Source organism: Mesoplodon mirus (assembly GCF_964341445.2).
Source record: "Mesoplodon mirus genome assembly, chromosome: 9".
Classification (NCBI taxonomy): domain Eukaryota; kingdom Metazoa; phylum Chordata; class Mammalia; order Artiodactyla; family Ziphiidae; genus Mesoplodon; species Mesoplodon mirus.
Genome location: NC_138985.1, coordinates 23,054,414 through 23,079,168, shown reverse-complemented (window position 1 = coordinate 23,079,168; position 24,755 = coordinate 23,054,414). Strand labels below are relative to the sequence as shown.

The following is a 24,755-nucleotide window of genomic DNA, read 5'->3' as shown; positions in this document are numbered from 1 at the left end:
GGGGCAAACCCAGTGTGGTGAGAACCACTGCACATGGGAAGCAGTCAAGCTACTATGGGCCTAAGCATTTCAGTGTAACTACAGGATCAGCCATCATCCATATTCACTGAGAAGTAAGGAGATTAAGTTTTAGGAGGTAAACTTGAGTGAGGGGGAAATACAAGGAATCAGTTGGTAACAAGGAAGTCCAGGGTCCACTTGATAGATGACACAGAGGAGTAAAATCAGGGATGATTTCAGTCCCTTTATCACTTTTATTGGCTCATTTCAGGGAGAATATATGCAGTAGCCTGAATTAACCAGAACTAACTCACCTCTGCCTCAGGGATTTCTGAGATAGCTGAAGAATTTTAAACCCCGATGTTGGTAGTCCTTTGGGGCCACTCCCATTATCTGGGTGGAGGAAAGGAAGCCAGAAACCCCAGCCCATTTCCACCCATCATTCCACTGGGCCCTGGAGAACCCCACAGGGTGAATGCTTCATGCCCCAAGCCAGTTCTTCTGACCTGAAAGCTCTAAATCCTTCATAGGATGTGGTTCAGGATTGTTTCACAATGTACACTTCTAAGATCAGTTCTAAATGGAGACAAGGACTGTCTTCCAGCAATAACATAAAAACAGGTAGCACTACTGCTGAGTAATTACACCTATAGCCTCTTTACCTTCCACGTGCTTCCTACTACACTGTTTAAATCGTCAGATTAAAAGACAGCCCCAGTTTCACACTGGGGCTCTGGAAAACAACATATATATATATATATATATATATATATATATATATGTATATATATATGGAGAAAATCAGGAGCTAGAAGCCACAGAATGAGGCTGTGGAGGAAGAGGGAGGAAAGAGGTCAGTGCCAGGGAACACCCAGGATTGGCAATTTACACAAAGATCTTGAAACCAAGGCTAATGCAGCCCCAGCAGGAGGGGCACCTGCAGGGCACAGCTGAGGCCTTCAAGTGAGGGCAGAGGAGCCAAAGTTGGTGGAATAGCCAGTAAGTTAAAAGCTAGAGGGCCTCCCTGGTGGCGCAGTGGTTGAGAGTCCGCCTGCCGATGCAGGGGATACGGGTTCGTGCCCCGGTCTGGGAGGATCCCATATGCCGCGGAGCGGCTGGGCCCGTGAGCTATGGCCGCTGGGCCTGCGCATCCGGAGCCTGTGCTCCGCAACGGGAGAGGCCACAACAGTGAGAGGCCCGCATACCGCAAAAAGAAAAAAAAAAAAAAAAAAAAAAAAGCTAGAAATGCCATGTGTCACTTAGTGCCAAGGTCAGAGACTGACGTATTTTAACCCAAGAAATGCAAGCTGCAATGAATTCAAGTTAAATGTTTTTGATATTTTTCTAAGTACTTCGAGAGGTTAAAAGATGAATGTTTGCCTTCAAGGGCTTACAATCTATTAGGAATGTTTAGATAAGGTCATAATTAAAAAAAAAAAAAAAGAATGTTTCCATTACCAGATATCTACCCAAGAGAAATGAAAATACGCATCCATACAAAAATTTGTAGGTAAATGTTCATAGCAGCGTTATTCATGGTAGCCAAGAAGTAGAAAAAAACCCAAATGTCTACAAACTGCTGAATAAACAGAATATGGTATATCCATATAACGGAATATTATTCAGCATAAAAGAATGCAATGCTGATTCATGCTACAACATGGATAGACCTTGAACATATCATGCTAATTGAAAGAAACCAGTCACAAAGGACCACAAATTGTATGAGTTTATTTATTTGAAGAATGCAGAATAGGCACATGTACAGAAAGAGAGATTAGTAGTCAGAGATTCGTAGTTCCCAGGGGCTGCAGAAAGAGACAGATAGGGGATGACCTCCCAAGGGTATGGGATTTCTTTTGGGGGTCCTGCAACGTTTAAAGGTAGATGGTTGCTGATGGTTGCACAACCCTGTGAATATACTTTAAAAAGCACTTTAAGGGGAATTTTATGGTATGTGTATTATCTCAGCAAAGCTGCCACCAAAAAAAAAAAAATCAAATACACTTTATGCTTTAAAAGAGGTAATAAGAGGTATGGAGATAAGGTACCTCCACTTAGAGAAACAAGACGTTTCACAGGAGAGACCTCATGTAAGAAAGAAAACTTTTTTCTGTTTTCTCCCTAGAAGCGTGTTAAAAATATAAGAAGCTGTTACTGAATCAGGTCAGGCTGCTTGCTGCTCAAAAATCAATACTTGCAAATGTTGGTAGAAAGGGAAGTTGCTTTTAATCAGAATGCTGGCAATCCGGGGACATAGTGGACTCAGTGTCCCCCCAAAACCGCCTCTAAGAATTCTGCTTGGCCATGAAAATTTTTAAAGGGAAAAAGGGAAGTAATCTCAGTTAACCATGGAGATAGGGGGTCAGAGTCATCCCCTGCTGTGTGCAGGCTTGTTGATTTCTTGTGATCTTTTCTCTAGATGCCATCTTGTTCACACAGTTTGATCACAAGCTAGGGAAGAGATCTGGTCTTCTGTTAATTATTTATTCTTCATTTCTACTTCTTTGATCTATGGAAAAACCCAACAGATTAGGCAAGGTATTGTGTGACCCAAAGATTTGAAAGGTGTGCTTGGGCCGGAGATGAGTAGAACACGGGGGGTGTGTGTGGGGTGCCTGGTTTAAGGTTAGTGTCAATACAAAAGGGGCCTCCTGCAGGGAGCTCTTTGCTGCCCAAAGCGTCTTACAAAGCTTCTGTTCTAATGGGAAAATCATTTCATGATATTGAGGGCCTAGAAAAAGAAGCCCTTCGCTGAGCAAACTCTGAGAAGACCATGCACATTCAGACACAGCCAGATCCAGGTAAGAGCTCTGCTCACCCCAACACCGCAGCCAGGACCTGCCAAGACCACACAGATAGCTACGAACACACCCTCCATTGAGATTCCCATTCCGTGTTAGCTGCCGTCCCCAGGAGCACCAGCAGTTCTGATCTGCACTGCGTGGACCTGGGAGTTACGTAGGACAGTGGTTCTCATACCTGAGCACACATAAGACTCACCTGCAGGCCTTGTAAAAGCCAGGAGTGCTGGGCTCTGTCTCTAGAATTTCTGAATCAGTAGATCCTGGGCTGGAGCCTGATAATTCGCATTTGCAACAAGTCCCCAGGTGATGCTGACGCAGCTGATCCAGTAGGTGACCAACATCCGGGTTGGCCCAGGACTCAGGGGGATTCCCTGGATTTGGGGACTTACAATGTTAAAACCAAAAAAGCCCAGGCCAACTGGGATGAATTGGTCGCCTTATTAAATCCATGGACCACACTTTGAGAAGCACTGTTTAAGGAGATAAGATCAGTTTAGATTTGAAGGGTGAGACACGGAGGAATCGAGGATGACCCTCAAGTTTCTAGTCTAAAGCCAATTGGCCCATGGTGATGCTGGGTGGGAGGGTCCCAAACTTTGCTGCATATTGGAATCACCTGGAATCTTGTAAAAAACAAAAACAACAAAAACAAAACATGCCAAGATTCCCCCCCAGATAATTCTGATTTTTTAAATTTTTTTAAATTTAATTTTTATTTTATATTGGAGTATAGTTGATTTACAGTGTTGTGTTAATTTCAGGTGTACAACTAAGTGATTCAGTTGTACATATGCATATATCCATTCTTTTTCAGATTCTTTTCCCATATAGGTTATTACAGAATATTGAGTGGAGTTCCCTATAGGTCCTTGTTGATAATCTATTTTATATATAGCGGTATGTACCTGTTAATTCTAAACTCCTAATTTAACCCTCCCCCCGCCACCCCGTTTCTCCTTTGTTAACCATAAGTTTGTTTTCAAAGTCTGTTTCTGTTTTGTGGATAAGTTCATTTGTATCATTTTTTTCTTTAGATTCCACGTATAACTGATATCATATGATTTTTATGTTTATCTGACTTATTTCACTTAGTATGATAATCTCTAGGTCCATTCATGTTGCCTCAAATGGCATTATTTCATTCTTTCTTATGGCTGAGTAATATTCCCTTGTATATATGTACCACATCTTCTTTATCCATTCATCTGTTGATGGATACTTAGGTTGCTTCCATGTCTTGGCTATTGTAAATAGTGCCGCAATGAACGTTGGGGTGCATATATATTTGCGAATTATGGTTTTCTCCAGATATATGTCCAGGAGTGGGATTGCTGGATCATATGGTAGCTCTATTTTTAGTTTTTTTAAGGAACCTCCATACCGTTCTCCATAGTGGCTGTATCAATTTACATTCCCACCAACAGTGTAGGAAGGTTCCCTTTTCTCCACACCCTCTCCAGCATTTATTGTTTATAGACTTTTTGATGATGGTTATTCTGTCAGGTACTAGGTGATAACCTCGTTACTTTTGATTTGCATTTCTCTATGAATGAGCTATATTGAGCATCTTTTTATGTGCTTTTTGGCCATCTGTATGTCTTCTTTGGAGAAATATCTATTTAGATCTTCTTAGGACTACGAAACTGTAAACTTTAAAATGGTTGAGATGGTAAATTTTACGTTATGGGTATTTTATTATAAAATAAATAAATATCTTTAAGAGAAGTCACTAAAAAGTAATGTCTCCAGGTGTTTCTAAGGTGTAGCCAGGGCTGTGCCCCACGGATCTAAGTGGAGGCGCTCAGCAGGCAGGGGAATGATGGGTAAGCCTGTGACTCTGTCATTTATTTCCTCACTGCATAACTGGTGATAATCCGTAAGCAATTATTAATAGGGCACCTATTCTGGTCCAGTCTGGATCATCTTCTAGCTCCTCCTCTTCATTTGGGCAAGTCATTCTTGAGCCCAGCTGATTTATGCTGGGAAGTGCAAGTCTTCCTCTCATGACTTGATCGTTGCTTGAAGATAACCCTTGGACTGAGAAAATTCTCAGAGGTTCATTTGCATCGCAGAAATGTGATGAACTGTGATACGAAGGCAACTTTGTTCCTCCCAGATGCTCTGCAAAAGGTATTTCATGCTTTCTTTTCCTCCTGCCGTCGCCACTACAGTTCTGCCTCCTTTCTCTCTAAATCTGAGTCCTTAGAATTCTGCAATCTGCCTTCCTCCCATCTTTCCAAAGGAGGGAGATTTTATCCCATGGTCTGTAGATGGAAGCAGTCTTTCAGTTTGGAATCTGCCCTGTGAGTGGATTCCCCACTGGGGAAGAAACAGGAATGCCATTATATTTTCTATGCAACACTTTAATTACCTTCAGCCATTCAGAGCCTAGATCATTTCAAGCCCTGAATAGTAGGCTATTTACATGTATTATAATCTCACTGAATTTGGTTTCTTTGGTTATAGAGGATAATATTTTCAAACTTTGCTTATATTGCCTGTTCTTCTGAAAAGGATAATCACATGGTTAATGATTCTGCATTTCCGGACAGAAAGAGCATGCAGGCAGGAGTTCTGAATCCAGGAGGACGTCAGGATTGGAAATTTCATGTTACTTAAAGTGTAGCTGGGTAATTGACTGAAGCCACATGCTCTGACTGAGGAAAAGGCAACAAGAAAGCACCACCTAGAAAAAGTGCTCAGGTTCGGGCAATTTTTAGTGATGGACCTTCATAAGGCTCCATCCTGGTCTCCTATAGGACTTTGCAAGGTTTTGTGTAAAGTCATTAGTCCCAAATTGTGGACTTTTATAACAGATAGAGCTCATTTCCAGATGGGGATGCTGCAGGGGGGACCATTTCTCAGTGAATGATTTCCTTATGACATTTGAGATGCAAAATAAACGCCAAGCTATGCAAAGAGCTTGGATGACAGAATGGGAAATTTGCCTACATCAGGCTTTTCAAAACACCCTAAAAAGACTTAATAAAGAAGCTGGCATTGAAGTTTAGGAGGGTGGCATTCAAGGAAAAGGAAACAGCAGAGAAGAGTGTTCAGAAAGCAGGAAATGGTGTACTGATGCTAGAGGGCAGGGAATGAAAGATTAGAGGGATTGAGAATGTGGGGTTAGTAGGAGAAACCAAAAACTCACTAGGAAAAGCCCTGGAGGTGAGAATGTAAAAAAAAAAAAACCCCAACAAAACTCATAGTGCAGGGAGCTATATTCAATATACTGTAATAAACCATACTGGAAAAAAATTCTCATCTCTAAGTACATGAAAAATATTTTACATTCATTGCTCTTCAAACAAAAACACTGAAATAATAATGATGTATAATTTTTTGCTTTTTAATTTGACAGTTTTAAATGATTGTTCCCATAGGCTGTTGGTGAGAGTGTAAATTGGGACAAACTTTCCACATGGCTGTTGACAGTAACATCAACATTTTATATACACACAAGCATACGTATGTTCTTTGATCCAATATTTCCTCTCCCCTTAATATATCCTGGGGAATAATTAAGGATATGAACAAAGATTTAGCAAAAATATTTATAACAGGAAAATATAAGAAAGGAAGTCCACATCAACCAACAGGGCCTTTGTTAAATAGATTCCGGTCCCGGCATTCAGAGGAATACGGTCCACTCGTTTAAAATACTGCTCTCACTGTGCTGTACACCTGAAACTAATACAACATTGTTAATCAACTGTGCTCCAATATAAAATAAAAATTTAAAAAAAAATTTTAATCTTAAAAAAATGAATAAATACTGGTCCAGGAGAGCATCTCACCTCCTCTCCTCCTAAACCACTGAGGTGTGTGCATACTGCCATTTATATCAAGGTCCCTTACAACAGTGACTTGGGGGCGGCCCTCTACCTAGAGAGGAATAGCTGGATCTACAAAGGGGGACACAGCTTGGATTTGTGGAAGCCCCCAGGGGGTCCTAATGTCCTTCACTGGGTGGAAATTCCCTGATGTAAAAATGTTTTTGTTGGTATAGAAACATGTCTGGATTGTATAGACTGAAACAAGCATACAGTATGATATCATTTTTGGAAAATACTTATATGCAAGGAAAAAAGCATGGAAGAACATATAGCAAGATATTAACCACTTTTCTCTGGGCGGTAGTTCAATGGATAATAATTCCTTCATTTTGTTTTCTGATATTTCTATTTTTTCAATGAGTACATGTTAATCATATAATTAAAATTGTTTTCTAGATAAAATGGACAAAATAGATTAACTATTGCCTTCTGTTTCTTCAAAAAATAGAAAACAAATATTTGTAAAACTTGTATACACTCATTTTTTAAGGAATTGGGCACTGTGGGTATTTTGTGTCTCAAAAGTATAAGAACCATCAGACACACTTGAAACTAAAACAACATTGTAAATGAACTACAATTTTAAAAAGAGGAGAAAAAAAGACTATAGAAGAATAAGTGCCAAAAAAAAGAAGCATCAGACAGTCACTTAAAATTGTTGACAGTTATTGATTTTATCCGTGACTGACTTTAACCTCCTTTTTTTTTAAACCTAGCAGAATTGAATTTAACCATTTCCTGATGAAAGAATGCAATTTATTTTTTTTAACTGTTTATTTTATATTGGAGTATAGTCGATTAACAACGTTGTGATAGTTTCAGGTGCAAGGCACAGGAACTCAGCCATACCAATACATGTATCCATTCTCCCCCAAACTCCCCTCCCCATCCAGGCTGCCATATAACATTGAGCAGAGTTCCCTGTGCTCTACAGTAGGTCCTTGTTGGTTATCCATTTTGAATATAGCAGTGTGTACATGTCAGTCCCAAACTCCCTGACTATCCCTTCCCCCAATCCTTCCCCCTGGTAACCATTAGTTCATTCTGTAAGTCTGTGAGTCTGTTTCTGTTTTGTAAATAAGTTCATTTGTATCATTTCTTTTTAGATTCTGCATATAAGGGATATCATACGATATTTCACTTTCTCTGTCTGACTTCACTCTGTATGACAATCTGTAGGTACATCCATGTTGCTGCAAATGGCATTATTCTTTATAATGGCTGAGCAATATTCCATGGTATATATGTACCACATCTTTTTTTTTTTTTTTTTTTTTTTTGTGCGGTACGCGGGCCTCTCAATGTTGTGGCCCCTCCCGCTGCGGAGCACAGGCTCCGGACGCGCGCAGCCTCAGTGGCCATGGCTCACGGGCCCAGCTGCTCCGCAGCATGTGGGATCCTCCCGGACTGGGGCACGAACCCGTGTCCCCTGCATCGGCAGGTGGACTCTCAACCACTGTGCCACCAGGGAAGCCCAGTACCACATCTTCTTTATCCATTCCTCTGTCGATGGACATAGAGGTTGCTTCCAGGTCTTGGCTATTATAAACAGTGCTGCAGTGAACACTGGGGTGCAAGTATCCTTTTGGACCATGTTTTTCTCAGGGTATATGCCCAGGAGTGGGATTGCTGGATCAGATGGTAGCTCTATTTTTAGTTTTTTAAGAAACCTCCATACTGTTCTTTATAGTGGCTGCATCAGTTTACATTCCCACCAACAGTCATAAGGCTTCCCTTCTCTCCACATTCTCTCCAGCATTTATTGTTTGTGGATTATTTGATGATGGCCATTCTGACTCGTGTGAGGTGATACCTCACTGTAGTTTTGATTTGCATTTCTCTAATACTTAACAATGTTGAACATCTTTTCATATGCCTCTTGCCCATCTGTATATCTTCTTTGGAGAAACATCTATTTAGGTCTTCTGCCCATTTTTTGATTGGGTTGTTTGTTTTGATGATATTAAGCCTCATGAGCTGTTGGTAAATTTTGGAGACTAATCCCTTGTCAGTCACCTCATCTGCAAATATTTTCTCCCAATCCATGGGTTGTCTTTTTGTTTTGTTTATGGTTTCCTTTGCTGTGCAAAAGCTTCTGAGTTTAACAAGCTTTTCTTCTTTTTTAACGTCTCTATTGGAGTATAATTGCTTTACAATGGTGTATTAGTTTCTGCTTTATAACAAAGTGAATCAGCTATATATAAACATATATCCCCATATCTCTTCCCTCTTGTGTCTCCCTCCCACCCTCCCTATCCCACCCCTCTAGATAGACACAAAGCACTGAGCTGATCTCCCTGTGCTATGCTGCTGCTTCCCACTAGCTATCTATTTTACGTGTGGTAGTGTATATATGTCCATGCCACTCTCTCACTTCATCCCAGCTTACCTTCCCCCTCCCCGTGTCCTCACGTCCATTCTCTAGTAGGTCTGCGTCTTTATTCCCATCTTGCCCCTAGGTTCTTTTTTTTTTTTTTTTTTTGGAATTTAGAACCATGAACCCTGTCATAGTCATGTGACCCTCTTTTTTTTTTTAACATTTTTATTGGAGTATAATTGCTTTACAATGGTGTGTTAGTTTCTGCTTTATAACAAAGTGAATCAGCTATACATATACATATATCCCCGTATCTCTTCCCTCTTGCGTCTCCCTTCCTGCCACCCTCCCTATTCCGCCCTTCTAGCTGGTCACAAAGCACCGAGCTGATCTCCCTGTGCTATGCGACTGCTTCCCACTAGCTGTCTGTTTTACATTTGGTAGTGTATATTTATCCATATATACACTACCACTCTCTCACTTTGTCCCAGCTTACTGTTCCCCCTCCCCGTGTCCTCAAGTCCATTCTCTAGTAGGTCTGTATGTATATTCCCGTCTTGCCCATAGGTTCTTCATGACCTTTTTTTTTTTTTTTTTGGATTCCCTATATATGTGTTAGCATACGGTATTTGTTTTCCTCTTTCTGACTTACTTCACTCTGTATGACAGACTCTAGGTCCATCCACCTCACTACAAATAACTCAATTTCGTTTCTTTTTATGGCTGAGTAGTATTCCATTATACCTATGTGCCACATCTTTTTTATCCATTCATCTGTCGATGGACACTTAGGTTGCTTCCATGTCCTGGCTATTGTAAATAGAGCTGCAATAAACATGACTCTTTTTGAATTATGGTTTTCTCAGGGTATATGCCCAGTAGTGGGATTGCTGGGTTGTATGGTAGTTCTATTTTTAGGTTTTTAAGGAACCTCAATACTGTTCTCCATAGTGGCTTTATCAATTTACATTCCCACCAACAGAGCAAGATGGTTCCCTTTTCTTGATACCCTCTCCAGCATTTATTGTTTGTAGATTTTTTGATGAAGGCCATTCTGACCAGTCAGAGATGATATCTCATTGTAGTTTTGATTTGCATTTCTCTAATGATTAATGATGTTGAGCATTCTTTCATGAGTTTGTTGGCAATCTGTATATCTTCTTTGGAGAAATGTCTATTTAGGTCTTTTGCCCATTTTTGTAATGGGTTGTTTGTTTTTTGATATTGAGCTGCATGAGCTGCTTGTAAATTTTGGAGATTACTCCCTTGTCAGTTGCTTCATTTGCAAATATTTTCTCCCATTCTGAGGGTTGTCTTTTGGTCTTGTTTATGGTTTCCGTTGCTGTGTAAAAGCTTTGAAGTTTCATTAGGTCCCATTTGTTTATTTTTGTTTTTATTTCCATTTCTCTAGGAGGTGGGTCAAAAAGGATCCTGCTGTGATTTATGTCAAAGAGTGTTCTGCCTATGTTTTCCTCTAAGAGTTTGATAGTGTCTGGCCTTACATTTAGGTCTTTAATCCATTTTGAATTTATTATTGTGTATGGTGTTAGGGAGTGTTCTAGTTTCATACTTTTACATGTAGCTGTCCAGTTTTCCCAGCACCACTGATTGAAGAGGCTGTCTTTTCTCCATTATATATTCTTGCCTCCTTTATCAAAGATAAGGTGACCATATGTGTGTGGGGTTATCTCTGGGCTTTCTATCCTGTTCCATTGATCTATATTTCTGTTTTTGTGCCAGTACCATACTGTCTTGATTACTGTAGCTTTGTAGTATAGTCTGAAGTCAGGGAGCCTGAGTCCTCCAGCTCTGTTTTTCTTTCTCAAGATTGCTTTGGCTCTTTGGGGTCTTTTGCGTTTTCTTACAAATTGTGAAATTTTTTGTTCTCGTTCTGTGAAAAATGCCAGTGGTAGTTTGATAGGGCTTGCATTGAATCTGTAGATTGCTTTGGGTAGTAGAGTCATTTTCACAATGTTGATTCTTCCAATCCAAGAACATGGTATATCTCTCCATCTACTTGTATCATCTTTAAATTCTTTCATCAGTGTCTTATAATATTCTGTATACAGGTCTTTTGTCTCCTTACGTAGGTTTATTCCTAGATATTTTATTCTTTTTGTTGCAATGGTAAATGGGAGTGTTTTCTCAATTTCACTTTCACATTATTCATCATTAGTGTATAGGAATGCAAGAGATTTCTGTGCATTAATTTTGTATCCTACTACTTTACCAAATTCATTGATGAGCTCTAGCAGTTTTCTGGTAACATCTTTAGGATTCTCTATATATAGTATCATGTCATCTGCAAACAGTGACAGCTTACTTCTTCTTTTCTGATTTGGATTCCTTTTATTTCTTTTTCTTCTCTGATTGCTGTGGCTAAAACTTCCAAAACTATGTTGAATAAGAGTGGTGAGAGTGGGCAACCTTGTCTTGTTCCTGATCTTAGTGGAAATGGTTTCAGTTTTACACCATTGAGGACAATGTTGGCTGTGGGTTTGTCATATATGGCCTTTATTATGTTGAGGAAAGTTCCCTCTATGCCTACTTTCTGGAGGGTTTTTATTATAAATGGGTGTCGAATTTTGTCTAAAGCTTTTTCTGCATCTATTGAGATTATCATATGGTTTTTCTCCTTCAATTTGTTAATATGGTGTATCACATTGGTTGATTTGCGTATATTGAAGAATTCTTGCAAGGAATACAATTTCAACTGACCTGTTTTTTGCACCTTGGTGAGTATTATCAAAATCCATTTTCTGCTTGTACTGAATTGTTCTAAGATATTTAGTGGAGATAGGTTTTAAACACATCCATCTCTTTTTTCTATACTAACACATATTCGCATGTCTCTTCTGTTGTATAATTGTGTCAACAACTAGAAAGTTCCATTCAAACATAGCCATTATCCACCCATAGCTATTTCTGTCACTCTTTAATGGAGTATTAGCAACAGCAGATAAATAAGACACTAAAAAAAGCAAACTACTTTCAGATTCTTAATTTACACATACAGTACATTTTAATTTTTAAAAATAGCTCTGCTTTGAATGTAGCACTTATCCCAGTAATGAGGTCTCATAAAGGATTTATAGGCAAAATTCCCCCTTCTGAGTAAGCTGCAGCTCAGAACTAAAAGGCCAAATTCTCCATGACTGGCCTGTCTTTAATAAGCTGAGAATCATTTACATTAGTCATAGAGAAGATGTTTCCAACAATTACTCTCTTTGATCCTGCTTTTCTGTATCTATAACAGCCCTGCTTTGGGTGAGTACTAACTAAATTGCTTAGAACTTTCTCTTCAAATATTCCTGCTGAATTTCTTCATGGCAGTAGACTTTAAGAATCTCCTCTTTTAATTTGGCAACTCCCAAACCCTGAGGCAAATTCTTAGTTAGCCTGGCTGGTCATGGAGCAAAGAAGAACAGCTCTCGATGGTAAAGGCTCATTTGTTCTTTGTTGAAAAATTTCTACCTCAGAGGCAAGCCACAAGCCAGCCAGTAGAAACGGAGACTCACTGGACTGCACTTCCCCTCCAGGACTAGGAAGCTTAGATCTGGTCTCAAAGAGTCAGAGAAGAGTTGGTCTTGTCTACATCTGCTTTGTTTTTTGTTTTGTTTGTTTGTTTTGGCCACGCTGTGCAGCATGTGGGATCTTAGTTCCCTGATCGGGGATCAAACCCGCACCCCCTGAAGTGGAAGCGTGGAGTCCCCACCACAGGACAGCCAGGGAAGTCCCCATCTATATCTTCTTTGGATGTTCTCTTTGGGACTAAAACAGTATTCAAAATCAGAAGCAACCAATCATGGCATCTTTTCCTGGCCTCTGCATAGGATAACTTACACCTGGCCAAAGTTCTAAACCACGCCACAGAACCTCAGAGAGGCCTCCTCAATCAGGAGACCCTTCTCTCTGGAGGGAAAACCTTCAAAACTAAATTAGCTTAGGCGGAAAAGGCCTCCCTGCAACAGATCCTGAGTTTCTAAACCTAAGCTTGACCTGCTCTAACCCAAATCTCTAGGGTAGCCTGTGGTCAAACTACCAACTAGGTTAGCTCCACCTCATCTGCATGGGCATTTTCTGGTTTATAGCTCAACCATAGGCATTTATATACATACTGAAGCCTATTTAAACCCTCTGTCTTATATTCTAACTAAGGAAGATAAGGAGAAAGGATCATAAATTTGGCCCCAGTTTTGGGGAACTGTATACAAAGTGCACATCTTATCCAGCATGCATCCTTTGCAAGTTTGCTCACTCATAGTAAATAATGTGTGTGAGTACATAAATGGATGTGTGTGTTTATAGCCTCTAAACTCTGAAGTGAAGTCTAAACTAGATGAAAACATCACGTGTTTAAGAAAATTATAACAATATCAAAAATTACTGAGAGATCATGTAATAACGGTTGTATCTATAGATGACTTTGACGTTACCGAAAATTTACTGTATATTTTCTTTAAATGACCAGCTTTCCTAAATTCATTCTTAATAAGATCCTATCATCAAGTTTTATGTCATTTTTTGAGCAATACGTTGATTTTCTAAAGACAGAAACATTATTCTCGAAATCAATTCCAACCTATTGCTCATGTAATAATTCAGCAGTTGAAAGCTTTAATCCAGGAAGGATATTGCTACATCTATCTACGTTCAGGCATGAAGGTTTAACTACTTAATGTTTTTCACCACTTTCTGCCAAGTATTTTAGACCAGAAGTTCATATTTGCTGGTAGAATATTACATGAATAATAGTTCAATTTCCCAAAGTCCTGGAATACTTTTATTTCTGAAAAGTACATGTTTGATTAAAACATGTTTGGCCAAGTCAGGTTCTAAAAACATATTCAATCTCTAAGGCAACAATTCCAATAAAAGAATTCAGGATGGAACCTGTCTAAAAGAATAAAGCCCTGGAAAGGGGAATCTTAGCTAATCCACACGTAGCATTAGCAGAGATTTTATACCTGCCCTTTTTGAAAAAGCCTCTGTCTATTGAAGTCCAAACTTTAGGTTAGTTATTTATCCTAGATGCCAATTCTAGGAAATAAAAGGAGATCTGGATTTGGATTGTTGGGTGAATAAAAAGAAACATCCAGGTTAACCAAGCTAGGATTATCTATTATATAGTGAAATAAAGTGTGTGAGGGGCCTAACCACATCTCAAAGAAAGAGAAAGAAATATTATGCTCTGTTTTAGTATAATAATCTTTGCAATGAGATGGAAGGTGGAAAATTCCCCTTTCGAACTGACGTTTGGTAACCTGTGGGGAAGGAGACATTATGGATCATATTCTTAGCTATAGAACCGTGATCTGTATATGCTTAACACCTAATAATAATCACACAATGACCATATTAGCAGAATAGATGTGGGAAATGTGTACACAAGAGAAAGAACATTATTTTTCAGTAGGCTGTATTTTTGGAGGACAGCTTGAAGGAAAACAATCCATTAAATTCAAAACAAGTCCATGATAGAAGATTCTTTATATTTTTACCGTTGAAAAAAACTGAGGAGAAACCAAGCTTATTCGAAAGTATGGTAATTATTTTTCCTTTTAGGCCCATCCCTCCCACCCCTGTCTGCTGAAATCAGGACTTGGCATAAATTTTCATGTCTCAAGGGAAAAGTATATAGGAGCAGCTGGAACCTGTCCTGTGTGTATTATTTTAGAGTGTGGGATTTACATGATTCACCATCCAGAGGCTGATGGGGTGATTTTGAAGGGAGAGAGTTGTTTGGGATTTTTTTTTTTTAATTTTTTGTTTTGAGATAATTGCAAGTTCCCATGCAGTTGTAAGAAATAATACAGAGGGCTTCCCTGGTGGCACAGTGGTTGAGAGTCCGCCTGCCGATGCAGGGGACACGGGTTTGTGCCCCAGTCTGGGAAGATCCCACATGCCACAGAGCGGCTGGGCCCATGAGCCATGACTGCTGAGCCTGCACGTCCAGAGCCTGAGCCTGTGCTCCACAACAGGAGAGGCCACAACAGTGAGAGGCCCATGTACCGCAAAAAAAAAAAAAAAAAAAAATATATATATATATATATATATATATATATATATACACAGAGTGATCCCATTTCACCCAATTTCCCCCAGTGGTAGCATCTTGTGTAACTACAATACAGTATTACAGCCAGGAAACTAACATTGAAATAATCCATTAACCTTATTCAGATTTCCATAGTTTTACATTCTCTTGTTTGTGTGTTTGTGTGTGTGTGTATTTAATTCTATGCGATTTTATCACGTGTATAGATTCATGAGGCCATACCACAGTTAAGATACAGAACAGTTCCATCACTTCCAGGATCCCTAGTAATACTCTTTTATATCCACACCCACCTCTCCCCCTCCCTCACCCCTGGCCACCATGAATCTGTTTTCCAGCTCTAGAATTGTGTCATTCAAGAAATGGAATTATGTAATACATAACCTTTTGAGATTGGTATTGTTTACTCAGCATCATTCCTTGAAGATCCATCCATAGTGTTGCATGTATCAACGACTCCCTCATTTTTATTGCTGAGTACTATCCCATGGTAAGGATAGACCACACTTTACTTAACCATTCACCCACTGAAGGACATCTGGGTTGTTTCCAGTTTGGGGCCATTATAAAGATGCTATACAGATTTTTTATGAATAGATATTTTAATTTCTCTGGGATAATTACCTTAGAGTGTAATTGCTAGGTTGTATGATAAGTGCATGCTTAGCTTTATAAGAAACTACCATACGTCTTCCCGGAGTGGCTGTTCCATTTTACATTCCTACCAGCAGTGTATGAGTAATCCAGTTTTCCACATTCTCTCCAGCAGCTGGAGTTATTACTATGAGTTATTACTATTTTTTATTTAGCCATTCTGATAGGTATGTAGTGATATTGTGGTTTTGATTTGCGTCTTCCTAATGGCTAATGATGTTGAACATCTTCTCAGGTGCTTACTTGCTATCTGTCTATCTCCTACAGTGAAATGTCTATTCATGCTGCTTGCCATTTTCTACTTGGATTGTTTTTTGAATGTTGAGTTTTGAGAGCCCGTTATATATTCTAGATCAAGGGCTTTGTCAGATACGTGATTCGTAATTATATTCTCCCAGTCTGTAGCTTGCCTTTTTACCTCTTCACAAAGTTTTTAATTTTTTTTTTTTTTTTTTCTTTTTGCGGTATGCGGGCCTCTCACTGTTGTGGCCTCTCCCGTTGCGGAGCACAGGCTCCGGATGCGCAGGCCCAGCGGCCATGGCTCACGGGCCCAGCCGCTCCGCGGCATATGGGATCCTCCCGGACCGGGGCACGAACCCGTATCCCCTGCATCGGCAGGCGGACTCTCAACCAGTGCGCCACCAGGGAGGCCCCAAAGTTTTTAATTTTGATGAGGTCCAATTTACCAATTTTTCCTTTTACAGATCATGAGCTTGTTGTCAGTTCAAGTGTGTGACTTTAACATAATGGAGTAAACCCTGCAGACAGTCCACGCAAGTAAAAATGTTTGGATTACCGTACCCACCCTGCATTCACCTATAAAGATTTAACAGTTATCTTAACTCAGAATTTAACATTTTAAAACAAACAGGACTTTAAAAATCATTTTTAAACCAAGATGTAAAGATACTATCTCAGAGGCTACATGTGGAAAGTAAAGAACTGAGGTGACAGTTGAGATAGAGCTGCCCTTTAATGCTCTAGCTCACCTGTGACTGAAACCTTCATGACAGATCTGTTGGACAGCAGGTACCAATGGCTAAGTGTACTGTACAGGCTGAAACTCCCACCTGTCCCATCCTTTATCCCAAAGGGATATGATTTCGTCCATGTTTGTATCTGAACCCAGCAATTCAGGTTATAAAGGGGTCAGTTGAATTTATGTATTTTAAGACAAAGTTATTTCCCAAGGAATTCTTAAATTCTCCAGTTGATTTCCTCCATGTTTGAACAGCAAGTATAAGAGGCAGGATTAGGATTCTCCTTCCTTGTGTCTATGCATTCATCTTTGTTATTTGCCCTAAAATAACACATAGAGAATTCCCAGCGAATGGAGGCTGTCTCAGATCAGGTCTCCCAGAAGCAGAGCCTGAGACAAGGATTTGTGTGCAAGTGATTTATTGAGGGAGTGCTCTGAGGAGGGAGAGTGAGGGGTGTGGAGGCAGGATGGGGTCCCAGCAGGAGTCTGGCTTCAACCTCCTCCCAGGAGAGCTTCTGAGCATAAATTGCACCACAGAGTGGATCCCAGCCTGAGGCAACAGCTGGGAAATATGTATCCATCAGTCACTGGCTACCGGCTGGGCCAGGTGGAGACATGAGCACAGGTGGCATAACCTCCCAGGCTAAGAGATTTCCATCAGGCTGAGGGCGCCAACAGCATCCACCACCAGGATCTTAATAATCATAGAACTAGTATTAAAAATACACAGACTGTTAACTCTTCCACTTAACCAGTTGCTTCTCTAAGCCTTCTGCTACCCTTAGACTGCCTCCGCTGTCCTGTTTCTGTCATGATCAAGGGTTGCTCAGTTACATGGAAGCTCAAGATGAATGCAGCAGAGGTGCTTGTCACCACCCCCCCCACCAACAATTTCCTGGTGGGTTGCAGCGCGCAGCTCTCTGCTTCTACCTGCGGGCTGGGCGGGGCCCAGAAATACTGCATCCTCAGCTACCTTGAGGTGGGTTGATTCTTTACTTGTTGGGACATGATTTAGTCAGTGATGTAGGTTTTTCCAAGTACCTCTAGGGCCGTGGAGACAACCGTAAAAAGGAGACAGCGTGCTTTCCCAAACATCAGAGACACAAGTGATTCGATTCAACATCCGGGAAACCTTCCCTGATCAGAGACAAAGGAAAATGGGCTTCATCTATTTCTTGTGACCTTTAGAGTGAGACAGAAAAGCCTTTTTTGATTCAGTCTTTGAAGGGAATACTGTACAGTATACTGTTCTGCTTGGCTGCCTTAGTGAATCTCATGGAGTGGACTTAATTGACTAGTTGAGTGAAGATGGAAGATCCCTCAGGGCCGCGAGGCTATTATGCTGAACATGAGTTCTCACTGCCCTGCTTCAGGTGGGGATGGAGCTGGGGCCGACTTGGAATTGTCTACAATTCCATGCTACTTGGAAATTGTCTTGTCTAGAGACTCTCAAATCCTGATGTGAACATATTTTTGTGCCTTTTGTTCTTAAAGACCCATTTTATAAAAGGACCAGTTGCTTTTTCTTTTTCTTCCCTGGGCTCTGAAACAAGCATCCAAGGTCATCTGAGTATCATACCTGCTGAAAAGCCCAAGGCAATCACGTCAACCCCTTAACTGAGAGGATGTTCAGGAAGGAAGTTGGATGTAAGCCTAGTGTTGGTGGCCCAGGCTTTTCCACGTATTGTTCGTTTAAGGCAACTCCCGGAGGCTCTGGGAAAGGCTTTGTATTCTCATTGGTTTCTAGTGAAAAGAAGATGATTATAAATAAGTGGAGACAATACCTGAATGTTGAGCCCTGGTCTAAGTTTGGGAAGTACTTGTATAAGAAAGCAAATCCTCTACACGTGCAAGGAAGTGACACTGTAGTTTTGTTCAATTTTAGGTCAGGTGGGATGGAAGGCCCTTCAGGTACCTTCCCAAAGTCCAGGTCCTCTGGACAAAGAAGTGGTTCCCAACTCTAATACTAGAAACTTTCCAACACTGGCATCACCCCTCTTGTCCTTCCACCATTGGCATTTGCTTAAGTTGTCATGAGCCAGTATACTCTGATGATAATTAGAAATCGATGTTCCTATATTGCAGAGTTACACCAAAAATAGAAGTAAATCAAACTGCAGAGCTTCTTTGGTCTAGGTCATCACAGAAATCTTCATCTTCAAATTGGAAAAAAATCTCAAAATATCTTCTGGCTGACAAAGTATTACAGGTGGGACTACAAATACTAGTTACATAAACATTTGCCTGGCATGAAAGATAATTTTTTTTCATCCATTGTCTAGCAAAGAGCTATCAAGTGAAACATTCTCTTCCGACTCTTCAAGTCAACATTGACTCAGAGTGCTACCTAAGTTGGACCTCCCATATCTAGTTGCCACAACTAAGCATCCTCTGTAGCCATTTCCATCAAAGATTGTGCTTCGAAAATGTTTACAGAAAAAAAAAAAGACCCACAATCAAAATGGCCCTTGAAGTTAGACATTTTCCACAATAATTTTCATAGTATTACTGAAATGAAGTCTTGACACCTTTTAGTGGAATCATAGGGCTCCTGCTGCTCTTTTAGGAGAGATCTGGGGCAAACCTCCCTATATGCAGAACTGATGTTGCTTGTATCGGTCCTTAATTTCCAAAGGGCATTTTGGAGAGTATAAGGCTTATGGTGGCCCATGATTCTAAAAAGATTTTATAGATCTCTTGAAAGGCTGGTTTACTTTGACGGACTCTAGCTGAAATAGTCATTAAAATCATCATGCATTTGTTCAACAAAAGAGGTGGGCCCGGTTAGATCGTGTAAGCCCTTGTAAGCCAAGATCAAACATAAAGTCAAACACTCGCTGAATACCTACCAGCACATTTGCTGTTGTGGGCAATTTCCAATATGGAAATGTAAGAAATAGCTCCTGCTTCCCGGAAGCTTTGCAAAAATGATCCTCCAGAGTCCCGCAAATATTAGACAGGAACAACTGTGCAGGCCATTGGCAGTCCTTTGGAAATCTTGGGGGATTTCCCCATAAGTTTTAAGTAAGTATAGCTACAAGTGGATGCATTAAATTAAGCAAACTCAAAGGCCAATCTTGACTGTTATAACCTTTGAAAATCCATCCCAAGCAAAACTAGTTCCAATTAACTAAAGCCTTCTAGTCTGCAAGACAAGAGGGTGGGTCTCTCTGTTGTGAGTTTAATGAAAATCTTTTATAAAATCCACACTTGTGATGTAAAGATTTTGGCCCTGGAAGCTTTTATGCCAAAAATAATGTCTGAGAGGGAAAGGATGATGGTTGCAGGTAAACTAATGGCCAATTATTTCATTAATTTCTTATTCTCTTTTTATATAGCTATTTGAATTTTATTTTTTAAAATTTATTGTTGGCTGCATTGGGTCTTCATTGCTGCACATGGGCTTTCTCTAGTTGCGGTGAGCAGGGGCTACTCTTCATTGCAGTGCACGGGCTTCTCATTGTGGTGGCTTCTCTTGTTGCAGAGCTCAGGCTCTAGGCATGAGGGCTTCAGTAGTTGTGGCACGTGGGCTCAGTAGTTGTGGTTTGCGGGCTCTAGAGTGCAGGCTCAGTAGTTGCGGGACACGGGCTTAGTTGCTCCGCGGCATGTGGGATCTTCCCAGACCAGGGCTCGAACCCATGTCCCCTGCATTGGCAGGCGGGTTCTTAACCATTGTGCCACCAGGGAAGTCCCTAATTATTCTTTTTTGGCTAAAGAGAGTCATTCCAACTCAGCAGTATATCCTAATTATTTTTCTATAGTTTAAAATAACCTCCAGTTCCTCTGCCCCTTGTATGAGAAAAATTATTAATTCTACATAAATCTGCATTTTTGTCCCAAATGTATAAATTTATAAAATTTCTAGGTCACATCTTAATTTTGTTTATTTTTGTAGTTAAGCACCTATTGATGGAAAAATTGATGTCTTGTTACTTCCTCTGCTTTCTATTTTTAGCCAGACTGAATGACAAATATTGTAAGTACAGCTTATTTTAAAATTCATATCAAACAATAAGTAATGATGATTCTTTATTTTTAATTTTAACAATGTGTTTTCCAGGGGGAGCAAAAATGCTTCATCTGTGGCTCCAGATTTCCATATGATCCGCACGCCCAACCCAACAGCCACACCACTGAGAATGTAATCCCAAGTTTTGAAGCAGATAGAGAAAAGAAATGGTGGCAATCAGAAAACGGTATGATTAAGTTCCTTTCCAATTTTTTATTTCTTCAAATTTTTCATAAGGCATCTTTCACTCTATGATTTTGGCACTATCACAACAAAGAGTTATACTGAAATGGAATAGTATCCACTGAGAATGTAAAACCCCGTATAAAAACAAAATTTAATTTTGTGTGTGTGTGTGTGGTACGCGGGCCTCTCACTGTCGTGGCCTCTCCTGTTGCGGAGCACATGCTCCGGACGCACAGGCCCAGCGGCCATGGCTCACGGGCCCAGCCACTCTGCAGCGTGTGGGATCTTCCTGGACCGGGGCACAAACCCGTGTCCCCTGCATCGGCAGGCGGACTCTCAACCACTGCGCCACGAGGGAAGCCCTAATTTTTATTTTAAGAACGATTATTTTCCTCTTGAGAAATCAAAGTATTTTTTAAGCACATAACTCAGAATGTTTCACTTTTTCTGTGGTGGGAAAGAACATAGCTCTGCATCCTCTTGTTCTTTGTTAAAAAAAAGAAGTTATGAGGTGTTGGTAAACTAAGCCTTATACAAAACACACTGCTGTAACCGGAAATAATAACCCAGGGGAAGTCTGAGAGTTAATACCATGTGCTTTTTCCTTTTTCAACTCCTGAAGGGAAAAAGAGAAAGGACATTTTATTTCTTACTGTAAGCCAAAGATTTTAATATAAAAATTGAATTGAAAGGAGAGTTGGCTACTCACTGCAGTTCTTTCCTTCCTGGATTGATGCCCTTCCCTGTTCATGAATAACTGTGATACTGAACCTCACACTGGCCCTGACCATCCTGATTTCCTAGACACCACTGTAAGTCTGGACCTGATCGGGGATTTCTTGTTTCCCACCCCAGCCTTGGGCCTTATGTGTTTAATGCAGCTCGTTGGGCTATATTAAATGATGGGCCCTCTTCAACACTGGTCTGGAGCCCTTAACCCAGAAAAGGATTCCATTGCCACATCTCTGTATGTTGCACCTTGTGCTACAATTCCTCTATTCTGTTCAGACGCCTAAACATATTTCCCTTCGGGGATCCTAGACCATGAGAGGGGAGTGTGGGAATAATCATAACAGGTAAGATCATTTAGGGCGAGCATCATACGAGGCTATTTTTCTATGTCACCCATTAGGGACATGATTGGTGTCTATTAAATGCTGGTTCATTTTGGATCCTAATGATTGGTCTGTCATTGGACTCTCCTTAGTGAATGTTGGTGTTTTTTGCCACACTAATGGATGCGGCCATTTTTGCCTCACAGCTGCTTTGACCCACACGTCCAGCATTCGTTCCACGTCTCCTTACAGAAGGAATGCCCTTCGGTCAAAGCTGACTACACAGCGATAGGTTCTCAACCAAGAACTTTAGACAGGGGACAAGAGATGTCCTTTCCAGAAAGAGCTAGGAGCCCTTGACGCAGAGCCTGGAGTGTGGCTGCTCTCTCGGCAGCAAATCCTTCCCCAAGCCATTCACCCTAGAATGCTAAGCTGCTCCCCAATTCACCACGGTGCAGCCACTGTTCTCTGGAACTAAACTGTCCAATACTGTGGCTCCACACATGGCTCCTGAGCACGCAAAACATGGCAACACCAAATTGAGATGTACTGTGAGTGTAAAAACACCCTGGATTTCTAAGACTTAATTTAGAAAAAAAAATATGTGTAATAAAGCACTACTAATTTTTTAAATGTTGATTATATATTGAAATGAGAATACTTTTCACATATTGGATTAAGTATATTATATATATCATATATGACATTATAAATAATATATATGATAAATAATACAATATATCATGTATGACATATAAGTAATATTCAATATGTTATATAATATATATTATAAATAATTTATAATAAATATACATATAAAGTATTATTTATTATATTTATTATTAATAAACATAAATAATTTCTCCTGCTTCTTTTTACTTTAAAATGTGGCTGCTAGAAAATTTTAAATGACACATGGGACTCATATTCCCATTGGACAGTTCCACTTGAGAGTGGCTTCTATCACATCTGGATTGGGGTTGATCCTCTATGTCCATGCTAGAGCTGGATGGCAGCTATCTCAGTGCAAAGTCCTGGCCAGGATGCTTTGGGCTACAAATCCATCTGTTCTCTTCGGACACCTAAATATATCTCCCTTAGGAGATCCTAGACCATGAGAAGGGAGTGTGGGAATCGTCATAATATATAAGCTCATTTAGGGCAAGCATAATATGAGGTTGTCTTTCTATGTCATCCATTGAACAAGGACATGGTTGGTGGCCACAGAGGAGCCCACAGACCCTCAGTCCCAGGGAAATAATCCAAGCTGGGGTTTCTGCTAAGTGACAATACAACTAGTTCAAATGCTTGTTTGCAGCTGTTGGAAGGAAAGGGTGTGTGGGTGTTTGCCATGCTATGCCTGCTAGCTTATGTTGAGTCAAGATTTGAGGTCAAGGAAATGAGCCCTCTCTTTCCACCTCTGGGGAATGTCCGGGAACTCCCTTGGTGGTATGTAATGCTGCCACACAATGGCCGTGTGCATTGCCACGGTGGTTGTGGGCACAGTCAGGAGAAAACGGGTATTACCCTCACGTGGACCTTCTGGGCATGGGTGGCTTGGGAAACCACTCCAGCAGACTAGGCAAGAGTGTTGATCACCAGCCATGAGATTTCAGAGGGTTTCATTACAGACAAGCCACAATGAGGGATTAGCGTGATAAACAGGGGTCTCTCAAAATCACTGATTTTCTTCTTTCTGGATTTTCCTTTAGGTCTTGATCATGTCAGCATCAGACTGGATCTAGAGGCATTATTTCAGTTCAGTCAACTTATTCTGACCTTTTAGGTAGAGATGTCTAGGCTTGCTGTCCCCTTATCTACTTACCAAATGCTTGGCATACCTACAATTTTGCTTCCTTGCTTCCCTGCAGAGAACAAAAAGCTGTTTAAATCCAACTGAAGCTTTGTCATCTGGGTTTTTGTTCTTGAATGAAAAACAAAAAAAAAACCCCACTGCTCATTAATAACTTATATAGATTAACCAAAAAAATAAAATAAAATAAAATCTTGGAAGATACAGCAAAAGGGAAACCTCCAAGCCCTGGGTTGATAGAGATTACAAGAACTAGAAAGATAATTTTTTTTTTTTTTCTTTTTGCGGTATGCGGGCCTCTCACTGCTGTGGCCCCTCCCGTTGCGGAGCACAGGCTCCGGATGCGCAGGCCCAGCGACCATGGCTCACGGGCCCAGCCGCTCCGCGGCATATGGGATCCTCCCAGACCGGGGCACGAACCCGTATCCCCTGCATCGGCAGGCGGACTCTCAACCACTGCGCCACCAGGGAGGCCCTAGAAAGATAATTTTTGACATAAGAGGGCAGGACCTGGAAATTATTTAGGAAAAATTGTGATCAAAAGATGAAGAAAATTTAAAGGCTCTTTACTGAGATTAGTTAGATGCCAGAGAAAATCCTATAATATTGTCATTCTTTAATCGTTCATCAAAATTCTAATTTTGATGTCAAGCCTGGAGCTAGGTTTTGGTAATAAAAAAGGAATATAAAATTAAATGTTTAAAAAAATTTTTTATAAACCCAGTCTTTGCCTTCAAAGAGCTCACAGTCTAGTCATGGATACAAACATATATATAATAATATATATATATATATATTATTATATATACACACACATACATATATAAATTTGAAATTATAATGCCAAGTGACAAGTGCAGAAATAGATGTATGATTAGAATGCTGGGGGGTTCATTGACATGGCTGAGATGGCTCTGGGGAGTCGGTAAACTTCATGGTAGATTTTGAAGGATGTGTAAGAGTTTGCCAGAGAAAAAGCATTCTAGGCAAAGAAAAACCACATGCAAATTGCTGTAAAATATCTGCTACACTGGCTTTTTA

The 24,755-nt window shown here is 40.3% G+C and overlaps 1 protein-coding gene across 1 annotated transcript in view; it reads left to right on the top strand.

Annotated features, from left to right (window-relative positions):
* Positions 1-24,755, top strand: part of LAMB4 (laminin subunit beta 4) — a gene marked incomplete at both ends in the record, with an annotated part of 124,618 nt that overhangs the window by 4,142 nt on the left and 95,721 nt on the right. The window contains 6 exon segments of the mRNA XM_082632987.1: positions 6,191-6,197; positions 11,648-11,695; positions 17,472-17,527; positions 17,529-17,630; positions 20,712-20,847; positions 23,614-23,684. Coding sequence (XP_082489113.1) covers positions 6,191-6,197; positions 11,648-11,695; positions 17,472-17,527; positions 17,529-17,630; positions 20,712-20,847; positions 23,614-23,684 — 420 coding nt within the window.